At 33.7% G+C, this 21,199-nt stretch overlaps 1 protein-coding gene and 2 long non-coding RNA genes across 14 annotated transcripts in view; 2 read left to right on the forward strand and 1 right to left on the reverse strand.

Moving 5' to 3' along the window:
* Positions 1 to 10,935, forward strand: part of LOC126928132 (uncharacterized) — a 34,914-nt gene extending 23,979 nt beyond the window's left edge. The window contains exon 2 of the long non-coding RNA XR_007716339.1: positions 8,879 to 10,935. This is a non-coding gene — a long non-coding RNA (uncharacterized LOC126928132). The remainder of the gene's footprint in view (positions 1 to 8,878) is intronic.
* Positions 10,936 to 11,326: 391 nt separating this feature from the next.
* Positions 11,327 to 15,053, reverse strand: LOC126928133 (G-patch domain and KOW motifs-containing protein-like). 12 transcript variants are annotated; one of them, XR_007716346.1, is made up of 7 exons: positions 15,039 to 15,053; positions 14,856 to 14,959; positions 14,584 to 14,741; positions 13,256 to 14,212; positions 12,495 to 12,684; positions 11,884 to 12,052; positions 11,327 to 11,604 (listed from the first exon to the last, which is right to left on the reverse strand). XR_007716346.1 is itself a non-coding variant. In XM_050744000.1 (3 exons), the coding sequence occupies exons 2-3, from the start codon at positions 14,699 to 14,701 to the stop codon at positions 13,688 to 13,690; spliced, it is 744 nt and encodes a 247-aa protein (XP_050599957.1). In that variant the 5' UTR covers positions 14,702 to 14,741; positions 14,856 to 14,959; the 3' UTR covers positions 13,109 to 13,687. The 12 variants fall into 12 exon arrangements, 1 of the variants encoding a protein (XP_050599957.1); XR_007716345.1 differs by lacking the exons at positions 14,584 to 14,741; positions 14,856 to 14,959; positions 15,039 to 15,053 and adding an exon at positions 14,434 to 14,576; XR_007716344.1 differs by lacking the exons at positions 14,584 to 14,741; positions 14,856 to 14,959; positions 15,039 to 15,053 and adding an exon at positions 14,320 to 14,566.
* A 2,552-nt stretch (positions 15,054 to 17,605) lies between these two features.
* On the forward strand, positions 17,606 to 18,213 carry LOC126928127 (uncharacterized). Its single transcript, XR_007716336.1, has 2 exons — positions 17,606 to 17,754; positions 17,871 to 18,213. It is a non-coding gene; the product is annotated as an uncharacterized LOC126928127 (long non-coding RNA).
* The last annotated feature ends 2,986 nt before the right edge of the window (positions 18,214 to 21,199 follow it).

The raw sequence follows: 21,199 nt of genomic DNA on the forward strand, positions 1-21,199 counted from the left end.
AGACATTCCTGTTGGTTATAATTGCGAATTTAACGCAACGAAGTTGTTTGAATCCCTTGCGAGCATGTAAATATATCGTCGAATTAATAGGTCAATTACTTGAGGTTGGAATTGAAAGAAAGAGAAAGGTGGAGGAGAAGTCTTGCGTTTGAATGCGGGACACTTTTAAAGCCCACAGTTCGCTGAAATTGCCAGAGAATTCAATTAAATGGCAAATTAAACCATTGAACTGAATCTGTTTCCAATCGCGAGCTTAGAAGTTCTATCCTTTGAATTTTTATATCAGTCAACTTTCTTTTTGTACGTACGGTAACGAATACAATTCATGAATTAATGAAGTATGTAATTGGATGAAAGTTCTTCTTCCTGGATTCAGTTTAGACTAAGAAAAATTATATAATAACGAAATTATCAACTTAAAATTGATAGAGTGTATAGTTTTTTTTCTTTTTTTTTTTTTTGCGTGAGGAGGGGAAAATGCTGTTACGCATACCCAGTGATCCGCATCACTGGGTTATGTGGGACTCGGGCGGATGTTGTTGCCATACCCACTAAAAACCCCTCCTCCTTTTTCCTTTGCTTTGAGGACAGACAACCCCGGTAAAACCTGTCGGCAGTCATCAGGGTTGTCCTTTCATGCCCCGTTGTATCTTCTTCGTCGGGCAGCTATTCTGTATATTCAGTATTGCTCTCGTCATCTTCTCAGCTAGTTCAGAATACTGGGCTGATCTCCTTCTGTGGTTCTTTGTTGTCTTGTATCTCTGCCTTCACTGCTCCGCGTAGTTGTTGTTGCTCTCGTTCTCCTCCTTGCCTCCTTCAAGGCCTTCGCTGTCACCCTCCTGTGAGACATGACGGTCTTGCGAAATTGCCTGAATTTATCCCAGCTCTCGTTCTTGGCGGTCACCGTGGCGATCAGATTGTCCACGTCTATCTTCTCGCCAAGAGCGTTCTCCAGCTCAATCCTTCTGTCCGTTCACCTCGGGCACGTGAAGAGGGCGTGCTCTGCATCGTCGTTAGGGTCTCCACAGTCGAGACAGTTGCTGTCGCTGCTCTTGCCAATCCTCTTTCTATAGACACCGAAACTCCTGTAGAGGTGGCCGTGTGTGCGTTATATATTTATTGGACGTGCGTGATAGCTGTGGTAGTTGGGCCTGGTCCGCTGTAATTGTCACTGGGGGCTGTAGATGTCGCTGCCGTCGTCCGACACTAGTTAGTGTCGAGTGCCGCCACACTCCCATGCCCGGTTAACAGCTGCATGCTGTGATGATCGATGTCCATCTTCTTTTTGGTAAATAGCAGCGCACTCGGTATTAATTTCCTTGCGCCTCCAGTTCCCCCTTCAGCTCGTTGCCGTCATCCGCGCCGATCTTGGTCTTATGGATCTTGTTCCACTCGTAAGTCTCTCCGAGCATCTTTATCTTTATGTAGATCGGGAGATTTCCGGTCAACACGCAAAGTGCCGCGTGGGAGACGGTACGATATGCCGTCGTTGTTATGCACAGGGCCGTTCGTTGTGCCCGTTTCAGCTTCTTCCTGTTCTTATCGGTATTCGCTAAGCTAATTCTTCTTTCTGAACCCATACTGCCTCCGATGGAACGGGTCCGTTCCGATGCATCTCTCGATGATCTTCTTAAAGCATTTTTCCCAGATCTTGCTCATGGCTGGGAGTATGCTTATCGGCCGGTACGCGTTAGGGAGACTGGGATCCTTTCCCGGCTTCCTTAGCAGTATTACTCTGGCCGTCTTCCAGCAGTCTGGTTCCAGCTTGCTTCCAGCTCCTGCTTCCAGCAGTCCAGGAGTCTTCCATCGACTCCTGCAGCCTTCTTGGTGTTCATTCTTCCGGCGGCATCGACGACATCGCCTTCGCCGATGACGACGCTGAAGCTGATGTCTCCTTCTTCTTCGGTCTCTGCCTCTTCGCGGCCCTCGTAATGGGAGGGTCCGTGTCCCATGGTGAATAGCCTCTGTAGGACTGCTTCCACCATGTCGATCGGCATGTCGTTGGTTGGTTTCTTGCTTTTGCATCTCTTCATGACTGTGCGATAGGGTTTGCCTTCTTGCTTTCCTGTATGGATGGAAACGCGTTCGAAAAGTAGAACGGAGTAATTAGCGATGCACGATCCCAGGCTGGTGAATATTTTTCCATCGGGAAAAGTCAGGTCGAGCGATACAAGATTTATATGCTCGTTATTTCAACGTCTGTTACGCGATAGAAAATGAACATAAATGAATAATAAATGTATTACAGCCATAAAGATTGCTTGATGTACGCCACCGTTTTTCCCCTATTTCTCCGATACAATTTTCCTTTTTTTTTCTTTGCCAAACACTTTACTAATCGGTACGTATTCGAATTATCCTCAATTATTCTCGGTTGTTTCCGTTTCCTTTGGATTTACATAAGTACTCGTTTGATGTACGTGCAGAGTGAGATAATAACTATTAACAGCTATAAAATAAGAAGCGAAAATACGTTGAAACTCGACTTCTAGATTCGCGAGACTTTGCAGAGCTTCGAAACTCTCGTGTTTCAAACCTAATAAAAAGTTGTAGAGGGAGAATTACATTGCGAGATCTGTTAAGGAAAATCGTATCGTTGTAATAGGATTATTTCAGCGAGGGAAATTCCGTGTTGCGTGTAACGCGTTGCAAAGCCATGAGCTTTCTTTCGGGTTAATATACATAATCGCCTTATCGAACTTTCCATCTAAATCGTTGCGCTCACACGTGAATTTTGCATTTCAATCTTCTTACTTGCAGTCCAGTCCAGTTTAGTGTGACTAAGCTAAATGTTTCAGCCCTTCCAGGTAGAATATGTTTTATAGAGAGACGTACAACTCTATGAAGGGGAGATCAATAAATTGGGTTATCTTTAAATCACTGACAATTATTTCATCGACACGATTTCACCGACAGCGAATCCACCGGCAATGTCTATCAAAGTTTATGTACCGATACACCGAGTGAAATCACCCACAATCATTTCACCAATATTCTCCTTTGTCGATAATTATCATGTTTGCCACTACATGTTATCGTTGATTATATGTCTTTATTTACACATTCGTTTACGCGCATAACGAGATAAACGAAGAAACGAAAATGATATGTTGTCATGATGTATTGTTAAATTACTAATTAACACGAGTTATATATCTACCTACATGAAAGCTTCTAAATATCAATTATAATTCATGAAAGCACACAAGCTATTTTGCTATACACAAATGGAATTATAAGGAAATGTTACGTGCTAATGATTTAACGAAATTTATTCTTCTGTACATTTGACATTTCTGTATTATTACTTGTGTACTTTCTGCTCTTGTTTACGTCATCGGAAGTAAAATTACGTTAAGCGAATCAGCTAATCTATTTGAGCGATTCAATGGCTCGGTCTTCTCTTATGCGACTACCAAGTAGAAGATAAGTTCTTGGTTATATAACATTTTATAACATCCAAATTAACTTTTTTTTTCTTTTTCGTTTTCTTTTTCTTTCTCTTTTTCTTTTTTTTCCTTTTTCTTTTTCTTTTTCTTCCTTTCTCTTTTTCTTTTTTTTTTCCTTTTTCTTTTTCTTTTTTTCTTTACGTGGGGGAAATCCGCTCGGACACGAAACCACTTCTTAAGTGGCGTGGTAGTGAACATCGAAATTAACTGGGGCACTAATTAGCTGAATTACATTGGTAATTTTCTATAATTTATTACTCGAATATGGTAATTTTTTCTTAAAAAGTTTGCTTTTTCTACAATTATTTTACTACAAAACCCATCAAAAACATGATGTATGTATATATACCCTCAAATATTATCGGTTTATTCTCAAGCTATAGTTCAATTTCGGAAATTGCCAATTAAAATCATAGAAAAAAAAAAAAAAAAAAACACAGAAAGTTCGTTAAAATATGCGATTTTCCAATCAAGATATAGAATTTATTCGAGTAATATAGATTACAGTAGCGATGGTGACGGCAACGATGAATGGACTGATTCTTCGTGCGAAAATAAATTGGAAGCGCAGAACGATGCATTGTTTCAGGGAATATCGATTTTCAAGCATGGTTTTAAAGTACGTGTGCGCGTGACTAGGTTTGTTAATTAATGCCGCTCCCAGGTTTTCAATATATAAATGTGACACCTACATATCTTTAAGCTTAAAACAATTGGACTAACAATTTCATTAAATTTAAATGAATATTTATCTTTTTAAACGCAACAATATTTTTAATGACAACTTCACGTGTAAATCAAGTGCATACATATTCGATCGTTCTTGAAAACCTGATTCTCTGCGAAGAGAAAAAATCCTTGAATAAAGATTTGATCTACGTTTTATATGCTACGTTTTACATCCACCTCTTTTCAGATATACCTCTCTATTTAAAATCATAGATCGTCACACTCTATAGGTATTTCCTTGAAAAGGTTAAAGTCGTTCTGTATAAAAGCTAATTCAAAGGGGAAGGAAATTCTGCGAAAAATTCTTTCAGATTTCCCTATGTTTGAGCTCGAATCAAAGCAATCCTGTATAATAGGATAGGATGATAGGATGATTCTGTATTATTCCTTGTGTACTTTCTGTTCCTGTTATTTACAATAGGATGATTATGCGTTTAACTTCTCATAGAATCTCTCTGATTCCGTATGATATCGTCAGTGTTTTTGAAATATGTTATTGATGTCGTAACGTCAACCGTTTCCAGTGCAAATTCAATTTCGAATCGCAATTTCCATGTTTGCGTGGCAAAAGCGTAAAATCGATAACGCACGCAAACATGTCTTCTTTGCTAATGGCGTACTATAAATATAAATATTTGAATAAATATTGCGAATTTCATATTGCTAAAAGATTTATACTATTTGTTCGTAAATAATCGTCGGATCTATATTTAAGTGGAAACTGCTGCATTAGATCTCTTTTCTTACTTAAAATTATTTGGATTGGTAACTTGGATGTAACATGTAATTTATTCTTCTTTTATAAATAGTGTACAGAAGATACCAATTCAGAGAAATGGAAGGAAAGTCTAAAAGCAAAGAAAATCTACAGGAAGATAAAACGTTCGAGCCTTGCCAGGCTATATAAGATGCTAAGTAATCTTCCTAGTCCTGCAGTTCTTTCTATTTCGATCAATAATTATTGGTATATGTTAGGAATGCAATTAGAATTTTTGTCCTCAAGCAAAGTATAATTTCAATTTTGTATGTAAACCAAAATATTAAATATCAAATAACCATCAAATAAAATTATATTGTATGGACTACTGTTTCTTTAAATATTTGAATATTTGGTAAATATTGTTTATTTAAATATTTTAAATTGCATGGAAAAAAAATGATGCAAATAAATCATAGGGCATTTTAACTAAAGAGACCAATATCTATTTAACTGTGATTAAATCGTCACCGTTTAACGCTCTATCTCTTTTATTAACTGTGCCTTGTTAAACTACAGAAGATTACAGAGGATGCGTTTTTTTGATAAACAAACGTTCTGACAAATACGGCAGCAAAATCAGATATATAGATTCTTACAACAGCAGTTATATTCTATGAATTCCGTTTTTCAGAAGCTTTATTTGTGAAACGACAATTCGCCAGAGTACGGATTCACTGTAGTTATAGCTGTAGGATCTCTATCTAGTTGACAGATCTGCTTTACGTAAAGAATTCCTGTCTCTTGTTCTACCTTATCGCGATTCTTTCCTCACCTTATACGCTTTGTCGAGGAAAGTAATATCGCTACATATCTCGGCTCCGGTTACAATAATTAGTTTCCGCCTAAACTGTTAGAACCACGTAGCACGCACTCTACTCTCGTTTTTTAAACATTCAGGCCATCTGATCGCATGCGACGAGTTTTATGTTAATCCCGACCAATTACAATATCTTTCTCTCGTTTACAAGGGACGACGAGACTGGCAGTTGCGTGCTTTCCAAAGCAAAAGCCGCGATATCTGCATGATAACCTAACGTCAACCGATTTTGTTGTACTATTCTTAAGTGGACTTCGTTTGTACCACTTTCGTAACAAAAATAGAATATCTAGAACACAGCATTCCGTTATGCGATATTGTCAATTTCTAACATCTGAAACATCAGAGATAATTTTTTCCCTACAGTTGTAAATTTGTGTGAAAAATTACGAACGTAAAGGTGTTTGGCGCATGTACAGTTCCCCCCTCCCCCTCCCCCCTCCAACCTTCATTTGCGTAGACATGCTAGAAAGATCCACTTTTCGACGGTGAAACCGTTAGTATTAGTATTAGTGTTATAATATATTTGACTAATGGTTCTCAAATACTAGTTTTGCTAAAGCAATGGTGGAATTGGAGCAATTCCTTCTTCTTTCATTCTTTGAATAACCTGAATTTTCAAATAGTCTAGTGACGATTGATCCGTACAATTAATCGATTTCTTTTTATTACAGAAGTGCAAGAAGTTCCGGTATGAACGCAGATGTTGCAACATCGAATGCCTAAACCCCACAGAAGATCCGATCGAATTTAATGTCACTACCGTCGATGACTCACCCAGAAATGGTTCACTTCAGAACCATAGTCCCATATCTGGAAGCGTCAATCACTATGTGTCACATAGTCATATGTGGACGCTGAGCTTATTGATGGTAATTGTAATATTTTAATTTTTTTTATTCTATATTTTGAAATACTTTGAAATTACTTACTTGCGAATTACTTTGAAAAGTAATTCGCAACGTAATATAAAATAATACTACTGATTTGTGTCTCTTTCAGAATTTTTTCTTAATCTCTTGTTTTTTTCCAGTGCAATCCCTTTTATCGGAAGTTACTTGATTGCTTTATTTCCTATTAGGTGGTGACCTGCTGCTTTCTTGGGGTTTAGGCGACTGATTGCTTCTATGATCTCTGCACAAGTGAAGGGTTCAATAGGAGGGGACATTTATGTTACTATCACGGGGGAATGATCAGAGGAGAGATCAGCCGAGGAATCCAGCTATGAATCTATTGCCCAGGGTGTCCAGGAAGTTGTCAAAGTTGTTAATTGTTATCTGTGTTAGCGTAGTGAATAAACACATTGATGTTCGGTGTTTCAATTATCAGAATTATAATCGATGTTAAATGTATAGAGTGTGAAAAAATTATTTGTTATAGCTGTGGAAGATGGAGATCTGTTAGAGAAAATGGATCATGAAATTGATCTTGAGTATAATTTTCAGACAAAATTTTTTATTGCATCATAAAGTACTCATCACGAGAAACGAAAGTTTCAGAAAACCCATTTTTTTTTTCTTTTTTTTTTTTTTGGTTCTATGTATCCAAGGTCGAGAATAAACTATGTGCACGTTTCTTGTATTCGTTTCTTGTATTTTTATGAGGAATTCAGTCTTTTTACGCCACAAGAGTCTCAACGTTTTCGTTTTCACGCCTACGTTACGCTCGTTAAACACGTTCCAACAAGACCATGAATAAGGGTAACAGCTTTAATGTTTTCACATGTGTTAATTTATTATTTTAGACCTTAAATATTTTATTTATAAAATCTTTATTTAAACAAGTTACCATTGTCGCTACAATAAATCAATGAATGAAATCAGTTTAAATTTAAAATATCATTTCATAATTTCTCGTCACTTGTATCTAAAAACAACAAAAAAACGGTGTACCCACATCGTGCGTAGACGGGAAATTAAAACAGTGGAGCTTAATTGAAACACTGATCATATTCCGCGATTGTAAAACAATAATAGAAAATCGTGTTTCTTTCGAAGGGTATGAAATTGTCAGGAGATTATGCCATAAATGAAATTGGAAACTGGCTGGTCAAAGGTATTAAACTCAATTAAACTGAACTGTGTTATATTGTACAAAGGCTAGAGAACTGCTACCAAATATCTGCTAGTTTAAAGGTGTCCCTTATAAATTATAATTATATTTCAAATTCAATCTCCTAATAATAAGTAAATTAATATTTTACCTAAAATCTGTGATATAGATAACAAAAATAAATTCTTTACATTATTCGTTAGTTTGCAATATAATTAGAATATTCTTTATTTTTATTTTCTGGTGTCTTTGTTATTCTTAAAAGATAAACTGCTTATTTACAAATTTAACACTGCATATGCTATTAATAAATCATTTTATATTTAATTTTGCAACCTTCAGTCATTGTTAAAACTTGTTGACAATACTGTCGGTTAATAGAAATTTCTAAAATCCCCTTGTTTCTATTCGATTAAAGGGTATATTGCAGAAACTATGTTAGCTACAGTGTTAGCTACAAATCACCTGTGTCACTCCGTTAAACTTATACACAATAGTATTGTTTCTTGTTTTCATTTAAAATAAAATATGTTATTGTAGGAATGAAGCAGAATGTTCAAATAATTGAAACAACTTTTTGTCCTATAACTAGTGCCTTTCATTTTAAAAATTAAAAAATTTTTAATCAACGATATTTGGAAGTTTCGATCTAAAATGACCAGGAATTGAAACAGAAAATATTTTGATGCCAATAAATACATATTCTTCACACATAAAACAAATATGAAAACAAAAATCGATGTATATGAATGAATTTTGAAATGGGGAGGAATTATATGATTATACCCATTCTCTGTTGCGTTTAATTGTTTCAATTGATGTCTCATGAGAATTTTCATCGAATTTTTTAGAGATCCTGGCTGTAAGGTCTTTTTAAAATTATAAGAACAGATTCAAACTATAACATTTGAAAACTTGTGCTTACAAAACTTACTTGTTTCTCATAATTATTTAAATGAATCTATTCGGCATTTTGAGTGACCGTCCCTTTATGGCTCGGACGGCACCTCTCCTTCCTTTGGGAAATTCCGAATTATCTGTCCTCCCCGAGCTGCAAACCTGATGACTTAGACAGTAGGGAAAAACATCAGGGAAAACCTCTGGCTAGAAAAGTACGATAGACGAACAAAATTTAACGGCTGATGGGGAGTATCAACAACATACAAGGACAATCATCAACAAAGTGTCGTACCGTGCGGGTGAAATACTGGAGTTTCAATAAGATCTTATAACCATCGAGTTCAGAACATCAAACTTTGTTTGCATAAAGCAAGTGTAAACAAAGTGTCAAATTACACTAACACTCGATCTATTAAATCCGTTCCACCTTGAGCGTTAATTCATTCGAGGTTCGTGGTATCGATCGATCGGTCGGACGTGCCCGCTGGCTCTTTAGTTGATGATTTGTAACAGAATCCTTGCATTAACACAGATTCTCAGAACACACAACTTCACCCAGCAGATATCGATTACAGTCAGTTGTCACTAACAATGCTTTTATCAACAATTTCTTTACCTGTTGATCCTCTGGAAGTTTTAACTATATTATATTCTCTAGGAACAGTAAGATTTTAATGATATAACTTTACTAATGAGATCTTAATGTCATAAACGGTATCGAAACTTCTTAATTAATGTCGTTATCGAAGAAGAGACTCGTAATCTTCTCAAACGAAGAGCACTTGATGTTTACAAGTAGAACTCGATATCTTAGTTTCTTAAAATGTGTTTCTGTGTTTACTTTCTAAATGTAAACTTTATTCAAAACGAGCCGTTCATTCGTTACAGGCCGTTAATAAAATTGCACGTTGCACAAAGGAATTGCCGTTAATAATTTAAGATTCTCTGCTCGTCGTACAGGGTATATATCGTAATTATTCACGACGATCGTAACGTTTAAGTCCAATTCGAGCTTAAAATCCCACGTGAGCTATACTACCACAATAGCCTGAATTTCTATTTGTTCGTTTACTGCCTGTTCGTACTCGGAGCATCCGTTGTAAATTACAGCAAAATCTTCTAATGTGTTCCAGAATATGTCTTCATGGAATTTTAATAATTTATTAAATCTATAGATAACAAATGTAAAACTTACTAATTTATAATTAATATAAAATAAGAGAGCACGAAACTTCCTATTTTATGGACATATTAAATATTTGTAAAAAATTCTGTATCATTAGTATCACTTTAATTACTTTAAAGGATATAATCCCATAAAGCCGTGACCCCTGAAAGAATCGATGTTCACGCGTGACAAATTGGCGTCGTATGAAAGTTCCGGTATGAACGTTACTAGAGCTGATACCAGCTAGGGGCACAGGTATATGTTCTGGGTTCATTATATATTTATAAAGGGCTGCCGACTCAACGAGTGGTCCGGGTAAATTTAAATTGTAAATAGACAGAGATTTCAAGTAAAAGCCTGGATAAGAGCGGATATGGTATGAGAGTCTGTGGTGGAAAGAGGAACAGGCTGCTTTTATTTGTAAAGTTTGAATTTCCTCGATATCGAAGGTGTTTAAGCCGCAAGTGTGTTTCATGTTAATCGTTCGTGTTAATTCATTCGAGACCGAGATTTTATTGTAATACGATTCCTGGGTGTCAGTACGATCTGAATGTTTTGTTAGAATGATACTGTGCTTTTCTCTCTCTGGAATATTCTTTTCATATTTTAATTTTAAGTCGATGACAATCTTAAATTTTATGCCTCATGTTTTTAAAATATAAAATTATATACTATGTTATACTATAATATATTATGTACAGTTATATATATTATGCCTACTGATTGATATGAATTTCTTTCGGTCTCGAATGCGTTAAAACGGAGCGCAAAGAAGTCGAAATTACTTATTGTAATTGGTAAAACATCGTGAAAGGCAGACAGATACAAGAAAGAAGTTAAACTATAAATTATATTTGCGACATTGTTATGTTTTTGCTTTCTTTAAGCCTTTCATCAAGACAGCCGATCTATAAATATTAATCGACCAATTTCTCTAAGCTTGTAACTTCAAATTAATGTTTATATATATAAAGAGTTACGTATTAATCTATCTAAATATTTAAAAAGATGTTTAATGTTATAAATGATGGATATTAAAGATGTTCAAAAGAACGTAGTCTTCGCGTGTTCTTTATCATATCCCTGATCAAAGACATTCCAATATTATTACAATATCCAATTACATATTGATACACAAGATATACAGATTATTATTTATAACATTTTGGTTTTCTTAATTGAGTTATTCATTTAGTACAAATGATAAGTAATTAGTAATAAGTCATAAAAAAAAAAAAAAAAAAAAAAAACGGTATTGTAGTAGAAATATTATAAGAAAACATTTTCTGTTTCAGTGTAGAGTTACTCCTTTTTATAGACAGTGTCGTACAAATCCGTACGTCTTTGAGAAAATGTAAAAACATACGAAGTAATAAGTAATGCTTGCTAATAAATTCAGCAAATACAGAGGGAGCTGGCAAAATCGATGAACCAACGAGACTAAAAGTTAATTACATCATGGATTTCTCGCTTTTAATGTTAAGCTGGAAATTACCGATATCGGTGACCACCATATTTTCCTGAGTTTCCAAATCATAAAGGATTTTCCCCCAGGGATTTGTCAACTGTGTATGTCCCCATGCGACATAACTTGCTGAAGGAACACGAGCCGGTGATATACAGGTGACGTATAATTGATTGTCATTCGCTCTGGAACGCTGAAGTAATGACCAGTGCAGTGGTCCAGTGGTCATATTGAATGCCGCCGGATATATCAGCATTTGGCAACCTAACACAGAGAAACGGGAAATACGAGACCACTGAATTTTAGTTAACTTTGTAGCTGCACAGTCCATATTCCATAATTTATGAATATGCGAGAACAGTCCTCTTGTCGTGCTTCTAATTCTTTTATTTATTTCATTTTCAGCGAATATACTGGTTTTTTAAATTAAGCTCCTTTTTATACAGAGTTACAGATTATATTGATTATATTTTATATAGAATATATTTAAGAAAGATAGTTACTTTCATGCTAGTTAAGTATTGTTCGATTAAGCTACTGTACCTTTGTTCCGATAAATGCGTGCCATTTCCTCGAATCTGATATCATAGCAAATGCCAATACCTATTTTGCAGCCCTTCACATCAAACATTGTTAGGGAATTACCAGGACTGAGTGAATCACTCTCTCGGAAAGTAATCTTGTTGGGAATGTCGATGTCGAATAGATGTACCTAATAACATAAAAATATAGTTGCTAACTCTATTGCTGTAACTTTTGTAATTTAACATCAATGTTACGAACTTCTAAACTTTAATTGTTTTTTATTTAATAACTGACAGCGTTTTTATCACTTTCTTTTATTAAAAAGTTTTATCATTTAATAATATTTGAGAAGGAATATTTTTTAAGAAAAAATAAGTTTTTTCCTATGTGAAAAATTTATATTACAAAACAAATATATTGTACAAAAATTTATATATTATATTACGACAAAAATGTATGTTTCTCGTATCAAAACGTATTTTATAAACCTATAACATATTTTTTAAATTATAGAATTGGTTATAGTACACGTATGTACATATGCATATTCCTAAATTATTCCTAGATAGAGTCACTTTCTCCACCCCAATATTTTCAATTTCAAAGCCACATGGAGGTATATTATTTACCTTCCGGTGTTTTGCTATCAAAGTTCCATCGGGACCCCAAATAGTACAGGTATTGTACAATTTATCGCCCTCTATTTCAGGTATCGTACCACCAACTACATAAATGCTGTTTTCCTTAGCTGCCTTCGATAAAGCAACGCTCGTTTCACCGTTTCATCAGGAATACTCTCGGCGTATTTTGGAAACTATTCTGCATTGCAATATTTCAATTAATGAAAAATAACTGTCCTTTGTTCCAACCATAAATTAGGTTGAAATGTTTGTCAATTTTTTATTTTTTAAATTATTAAAATAACTAAATTTTATATTTAGATTTACTTAAATATATAATTACTTAGATAATAGTACATATAATAAATTGTTTCTACAGGTTCAAGATGAAAAATGAATATTTAGAAATGTTTAATTACAATCATGCTATTTGGGTCAGTACCAGTGACTTGTTACTTAACGACTTTGCTAGTACTTTTTGAAACATAAAGTTAGATTTTAACTAACTTTAATTTTTAACTATTATAGGTGGAATTATAAATACAAAATAATTGATAATACTAGTTTATAAGTACCTAATTATTAGTATCTTAAAAAATATATTTATACAAAAATCACGATAATCATAAAAATGGGGAAATTCTATATTCTCGAGTCAATTCACAATCTTTATGGAAGTATGAACGTTAAGGTAATTTGTCTACTTTTACTTTTTTCTATATAGTTGTTATACATATAATAAATTATTAGAAAAAGAAACAAATTATTACGTATTCCATATGGTGAATTAAAGCATTCAGGAAGAGCGATAATATCAGCATTATGCTCTTTCGCGCTTGAAATGTAGGAAACTGCCCGCTCTACATTTTTGCTTTTTACTTCATTTACTTGAAGTTGTACCAACGCCAAGCGAAATGCTAAAATGTTGGAAAAGTTAAATACACTCGGTTATATATTTCCCATACTTTTTATTTATAAATACTTTATACATAGTGAATACTTACTCGACATCGTTCGCACTACTTGTTTAACGATGTTCGTAAGTATCATAATGTTCTTTGAGGTTATGTATGGTATTACTCGATATCAACATTACGTAAGCAATACGCGGGGATTTTTAATAATTATTGATAAAGTTTAGGACATTAACTTTGATGTAATTGTAAACATTATTACATATTATAATTAAATGTAATTTTCAGTTAAGGGTAAGAAAAGAAATATACTTTTGTAAAAATACACTTTATTATAAAATCTGTATAAATAAAATTGTACAATTTATCTTGAAAGTAAAATGACCGAATACGTTCCTGGAAAATATTACTGCCTACTAAATGATCGAGATCTTGATCTTTCTCGTCGTCTCGTTTTTTACTTGATCTTTCAGACGAGCAATCGTACTTCTTACGTTTCTTTGACTTCTTCAATCTTTTTAATTTATAAGAATCATTACTATTAGAGTTACTTCTTTCTCTCCGTCTCTTCTTTTCAGAATCACTATCGCTGTCATCATTAGATTCGGAGCGTCTTTTTCGTCTTTCTGATTTTTTATCCCCCACTTTATCATACTTGTTCTTATTGTGCATCGTACTTCCGATTTTCTTTCTTTTATTACTACTTTTGTTCTTCACCGTCTTCGGGGTCAGGGGACATTGATCTTTTTCTATCCATCTTTTGCTTGAGTCCCTTGGATTCCTTGTCCTTATATTCCTCATACTTTTTTGTATCTGAAATTAACCCCATAAAATACTGAAATCTAAAACCTCTACATTTATCATATTTTATATAAAGATAGAAGGGACCTTTAAAAAATTGCATGCAACAACACACTTACAGGTACTCTTGAATTAGTTTTTCTACATGTCCGATTATGTCTTTATATGTATATGTCAATTCAAATTTATTTTCTTAAATGTCCCTTAATGAAAAACTAACACTTCATATTAACTTTGAACTTTTGAGTTCTTAGAATATTCTGATTTAGTCACTGGCTGTACCATAAATTCATTTACAGATATTATATTTCCACCAAGAGCTAGTTTTATTATGAGCCTTCCTGCATCATCATCGAATCCTTCTATTTGACCATAATTATTACTTTGTTCTCCAGCTATAATTTTCACAAATGTTCCTTTCTCGATTTTAACTTCTTCCTCTTCTTTTTTGAAATCTGTATTTTTCTTCTGCAATGCTACTTTGTCTGCTCCAAGACCCATACCTTTTGGTCGTAATTCTGGTATGACAGCTGCTACTAATCTGTAATAGTTAGAATAAACGATTGTGAAATAAAAAATGATGTTCTCTGTTTACTTTCCAATAAGTGATGTATTAAATACATATAATTAATTTAATCCAGAGTAAAATTCATACTTTTCATTTCAACCAATTCCCTTTCCTGGTTGCCATCCCATTCCCCTTAACATTGCTACACCAAAAGCATCAATAGGAATTTTTTCATAATCTTCTAACGTAGACTGAAAAATACAAAACGATATTTATAATATGCAAATGTAATACATCTGTGCATTGCACATCAATATGTTGATAACGTACCTGTTCTTTGCCTCTTAATGATTCATCTTCTACTAAAGGTAAAGTTAAATCATTTGTTTTAGTTTCATATTTATTCTTTGACTTAAGTTCCCCAATGATTTCTTTAGTCGCTTGCTCTTCTAAAGTAACAACTTTATTTTCACTATCTTCAACTGGCTCTTTCTTTATTGATATTATTGGCGATGTTTTTCCATTAGATAGCTTTGATTTTGCCTCGTTAACACTAGCGTCTCCTACCTTTTCCTTATCTGCCTTCGGAAGGAAAATGTCTGCATCTATTTTATTAAGAATTCTATCATGCCAGGTTTTTGAACCTAGTAATGGAATAATTAGAGGTTCATCTTTTTTTTCTTCCTCATTGAAATAAAAAAATTGTTTTCAAATATATATATTCCGCTATTGGTGATTTTTATAGGTTAGGTTGAGGTTATATGTTTCTTGATTATAAATTTTACTTTTTGAACTCACCCTATTACTTTAATACCTTTCTCATCAAGGCATTCAATGTAATCAACTTTCTTTTTTTCTTGTGGAATAGCATTTTTTAACACAGGTTTCTTAATAGATTTCGCAAAACCGAAGGAAATCTTCTTTCCTTCTTCTGCCATTTATTTGTTATTTTAACACTGACTTATAGATCAATACACATGTATATACTAGACATAAAGATTGATGTCACTTGAATCTACGTACATGAATCTGATATCTTATTATACTTTATTAATCTACTCAAAATTACTTGCACATTACTAAAATTTCATTCCGACAATGTATCAAGCGTCTGAATAAGTGACATTAAAGTAAACATATATCAAAGAGGAAATAAGAAGAACTGACGCCTATGGTTTTCTATGTTACAGAGCTAGTGCTGCATCATACGGCCAAATGCCGAAGGTGGCTTATGCTAGTATATACCTGCCTATACGTTTCAATGAGAAAATCGATATTATGTGTTCATGTGAAAATTCACATTTCCCTAGGAGCTGTATTTTGATAGATTTAAGCTTCTAATGGAGCATTTTAAACGTATAGAGTATACTATGAAGTAGATAGTAGTGCGGATCATTTTATATTCATAGAAAGTTTGAATGTATAGAAATGTACAAAATGCTCATGATATGCAAAAATATGCAAAATATTCAAAGTAAACCAATCATCAAAAAGTTTAGAAGGTGAAACAAATTTCTTTAATAACACCTAGATTAATTTTTATTTGTTAACAATCCCATATATAACCATAGCTTTCGCCCGGCGCATATACGCGCCCATACATGCGTTACTAAGATAAGAGGAAATAAAAGACAGATTATCGATAAAATACACTAACACATATGTAATACGTGGATATATTACCACTCAGATTACACATATTATATATTATAAGGGAAGATGTATACCACGTATATATGTAGAACGAACATTTCAAACTTGTTTATAGCCCGTGCGAACACATAAATGCACGCACACGAACAATTTTTCGAACGATAATTATATTAATAATTTATAACCATTTATATTTTTATATTTTTATATTTTTATATTTTTATATTTTTATATTTTTATATGATAAGCATTTATATTTTTTAAAATATGTTCTTATGGCATACATATTTATTCCACGCTTCATATCTATCCACATCCGTAACTGTAGGTGACATTGTTTTTTAACAATTTTGCTATTATTTCATAATTCTTTAATTCATATTTCAAAGTCGTAACAGATGTTTCTTTTTTTTTTTTTTTTTTTTTCAAGTTTTTCCCATATTGGACTTATTTCGAGCAGCCATGCTTGCTTACAAAGCAATTTTATATCCACGCAAGAATATTTTTCAGTAGATTTTATTATGTGGTTTACAATATCCATATTCTCTAATAACTGGTTGCTAAGGTATAATTTGAACATACCAAGTCGAGTAACTTCATTTGGTAATGATACGTATATTTTCTTTTCAAGGCATCTGCGTAAAGCTGCATCAATGTCCCTAATAATATATTTACAATAAATATTATTGTTCTGTTATATTAATAATAACAAAGGAATATTCCGCACAACACAATAATTAAGATTAAGATAATGAATAATTATGATATTAAGATATTTTCTACTTAGAAAACATTGAAATAGCGTGATATACATAGCAAGGGCAATTAGTTGCAGCCAAAAGAACTACATTAGAATTTTCGTTAGATACTAATCCATCCAATCTAGAAAGAAGTTCTGATCTGAATCTCTTTGCAGGTTCAGACAATGTACAGTTTACTCCTTTATTTGTGCCTATCCAGTCAATCTCGTCGATAAAAATAATTGTAGGCGAAAAATTATAGGCAAGTTCAAATAAAACCTGTTCAGTTTAACAAATGTATTAATGTAACTATTCTATTTATATATGATTATTATTATATATGATATATTCCAGAATCTCTTCTTCATAGACAAAGGAAATCAACTTACACGGATATACTTCTCGGAATCACCTCTCCATTTGCTCACCAATGAGCTGGCCGTTATGTTAAAAAAGGTGCATTGACATTCCAGGGAGAAAATGGGCCTTTAAAAAAGATAAGGTACTTGAGGAGATACACAATGGCCTCCTTAATAGCAGATTTACATTCCTCTAGGCCTACGATGTTGTCCCAATATACATTTAATTTTGTCAGTATGATTTCCTACGACAATACAAAGATGAAATGGCGCATAATCTCCGTATTAATTTCCGTAAGTGTTATGTAATTCGTTATTTAAAGCTTTACTGAAATCAGTATTTACAATACGTATATTAATCGAAAATAACTTACGCATGAAATGTCTTCAATAATCTTCCATAATTCCAGATTGTCTATATAAAGCTTCTGAGCCTATTTTGATATCTTTGATTGCGTGGATTGTTCCATTAAGATGTTAAATAGCTCTCCTCTTCTGATGAAGATTCATCGCTTTCATTGGCGAAAATTGATGTCACTGTCATTGCGAGATTAATATCATCCGTAGCATCACCCCTCATCTTCTGTTGTGCATTCCTCCCTTTCACAGACCCAGATACAGACTCACTTCTCGTTTGTTTGCTAACAGATTTGACACGTTTTACTACTTCTTCAAAGATTGAATGATATTGTAATCGATACGTTGAATACGTTGAGAACGTTGAATAGTGTTAAATAATTTAAATTCTTACACTTTGTTCGCATTTGTCATTTCCCTCGTCTTTATTTCCTTTTCAGTTATTTTCTTGCACAATATAGGATATTTTTGGAATTTCATCTTGTAATAATTTTCATATTCTGTAAGAATAATTTCCAAATCGACGTTGTCGCAGACTCGATATTTCCGAGGTAGACGAGCTTCCCGGATTAATACATCGCTAATGTCTACATATCTAAAAAATATAATTTTTAATTCATTGAACAAATTTTATGCTATGAGTACACACTATACGATAATCATCAATTAACTGTTTTATTTCTAGGTAAGACAGACAAAAAGAATGTACTGTCTATTTATTATTATATAAATCCTCGGCGATAATTTTTTGCCTTCTGCCTTTTAATTTCTAATTTTTAAAGTTTGAATTTAAATATATTTTCATTTATAACTAGTTAATCTACGTTATCGATTGAGTTACTCTATAACTACTGAGTTACCGATGTCGATTTTCAAATTTTGGTTCCTTCCCCTCTTTCCGCACTAATTTCTATTTCGATTGGTCGCCGATATTATTCGAAAAAATTGCAACTAAGAAGATATCTAAATATATACACATAATATAAATATATAAACATAATTTTGTTATCTACTATCTTGATACGTGCAAAGATAAATCTTAATGATATATAATACAGCGTAAATGGTTATAAATAATTAATTATTGACAATAATTATAAGAATTATCGAAAGAAAAAATCATAGATACTATGTGCGAGTGTAAAATATCACAAAAAATGAACAACAATTGTGAAAAACGCAATATGGCAAATCAATGACAAAACACACTCATGACTGTCATGGAAGTTCCAAAGTCTTTTCGCAAATTATGAGATATCTTATTTGTGGTACCTTGCAGCGATAAATCACCGTTCATTGTAATAGTTTTAAATGTGATAATGATATCCTTGTATTGACTATCGTTTTTCGATAGTTACGAGAATTTTCGTTTATTACTTTGAGACAATCCGTCACTTCCTTTCTCTTATAAAGTTTCCCTTCAACTCCGTTGAAAACTGAGCATCAAACAGGAGACGAACGATTTGTTGTCATGGCAATGTTAGTTCACACGTAAGCAGGGTGCGAATATAATGATGGAATAGTCGAATCCTGTCTACTGTATAGTAAGATGGATGCGACATGGAAATAGAAAGAGAAGGCTGTATATAAGCATTTTCTGTCCTTGTTTAATCAGGCATGCACACTAGTGGACACTGACGGCGCTCGTTTACCGTTGTTACACATTTCCGGTACAAGTACGCGGGCATTAGAGAAGGACGGAACGGTCTCTCTCTTTACCCCTATATCGCGTTTTTAGTTCGCTCACGCGCTCTGTACTTATATCTATTACATTTCCACCATAAGCAGCGGCCGTGCAGTGACTTACAAAAGTTTCGAACTCGCGGACGTTTAATCACGTTCCCTACTCCGAAGGGGTAAGTACAAAGTTGCTCGTCTCAGTACTCTTGTTAGAAGTTTTATCATCTTTTTCATTTCGTGGCTACAAGTTTCCCAGGAAATTCTTATCGTTTTACAAGGGCTGTGGGACACAGTGACGTCAGCTATCGATCATATACGCGAATTTGTTGTAAATTAATTAGGAGAATATCTGGAGTTGTTTATCGTTGCCAGCTGTAAAATATTAGAATTTTTCATTCATAATTGTCATATTTTCGACTCTTCCGTTGCCAAGACCATCTTGAAAGATTTTTGGTATGTTCCATCACCCTTGTTAAAAGTGTGCCCATTGGTTAGCTATATTGATTTTAAAAACCAATACGTATATCAAGTTTATTATCTAACAGAAACAAAGAAATTCGTTTTATTAACGAATTTTCGATGTTTCTTCTCAATTTCCTTTAGCATCGAACGAAGAACATTATTTGATCAAACGTTTCATCGTTCAGATTATATTTCGTTTAAAAAGATTGAAATTGATATTGAGATAAAATCAAAAAGTATCCGTTGTTCTCGAACATTCTAGTATTCCTTCGCCGCCCGGGAGAAAGACAGGTATGAAGAAAGAGGATATTTTTTTTTATTAACTTTTTAATATTGATATTTCGACAAATATTGACGTGTGCAGTGAGAAAATCGAGTGAAATTTTCAATAATATCGTTTTAATAATTTGTGAAACGAATTAGTTTGGTTTTTTCCATTTTTATTAGTTTCCGTCAGTGCTGATTGACGCGCCACTCCAGTTTCCATTTCCGTTTCTCGAAATTTCCTACGTCCTTGGTCTTTGGGACTCTTTGCCCAGGTAACTGCATTGCTTCTGGGTACGTCTCACCGTTCGGGTCTCTCGAGCTTTCGGTGTCAGTTGTTACCGTTGAAGGAAGAGAAGCTAGTGACGGATATTATCGGATAAATCGTTTATTCTGGAAAAGTTCGAGTAAGTTCGTTCTGTTTGAATAAATCAAGACATAGATCAATTTTTATCGTATCATCGTGATTCGCCATGTCGTACGTTTGGTTTCGGGATACCATATGTTTTTAATTTGGTACTTTTAATTTGACATTTTACGCCTATAATCGTGACAGGAAGATACTTTCAGTGAATTATAAATATTTTAAATTATAAATTATAAATATTTGTTATAAATTACAATCATACTACGGGGAAAAGTGAAACATATGTTTTCTTGTGGAACGATTCATGTGATAGTAAATTATTCGAAGCATAATAATGCAATTATTTCTGTGTTATTGCTTTATCGAAGCATAATAAAGCATTAAACATCTATACGGTAACATTTACGGACGAATATTGGGGTAATATTATCGCGTCGCTTTAATCTGGCATTTAATGCTTTGATTGCGGTCTTTGAAATGGCATCACAGATGCTGGTATAATATCACACGAAAAAGGAAGGACCACCAAGTGCACCAGTGCGTTGCAGCCATCGGGGGTGGCTTTGACGCCGGTGCCGAGGAGAGGCGCAGAACGTGTTCGATCGACCC

Source organism: Bombus affinis, unplaced genomic scaffold (genome assembly GCF_024516045.1).
Source record: "Bombus affinis isolate iyBomAffi1 unplaced genomic scaffold, iyBomAffi1.2 ctg00000598.1, whole genome shotgun sequence".
Lineage (NCBI taxonomy): Eukaryota > Metazoa > Arthropoda > Insecta > Hymenoptera > Apidae > Bombus > Bombus affinis.

Coding starts and splice junctions, on each gene's coding strand:
- LOC126928133 (XM_050744000.1), bottom strand. CDS start 14,701: ATGGGTCTTGGAGCAGACAAAGTAGCATTGCAGAAGAAAAATACAGAT. Junction 14,213..14,482: donor TATCTGTAAATGAATTTATG/GTACAGCCAGTG, acceptor GGTTAATTTCAG/ATACAAAAAAGTATGAGGAA.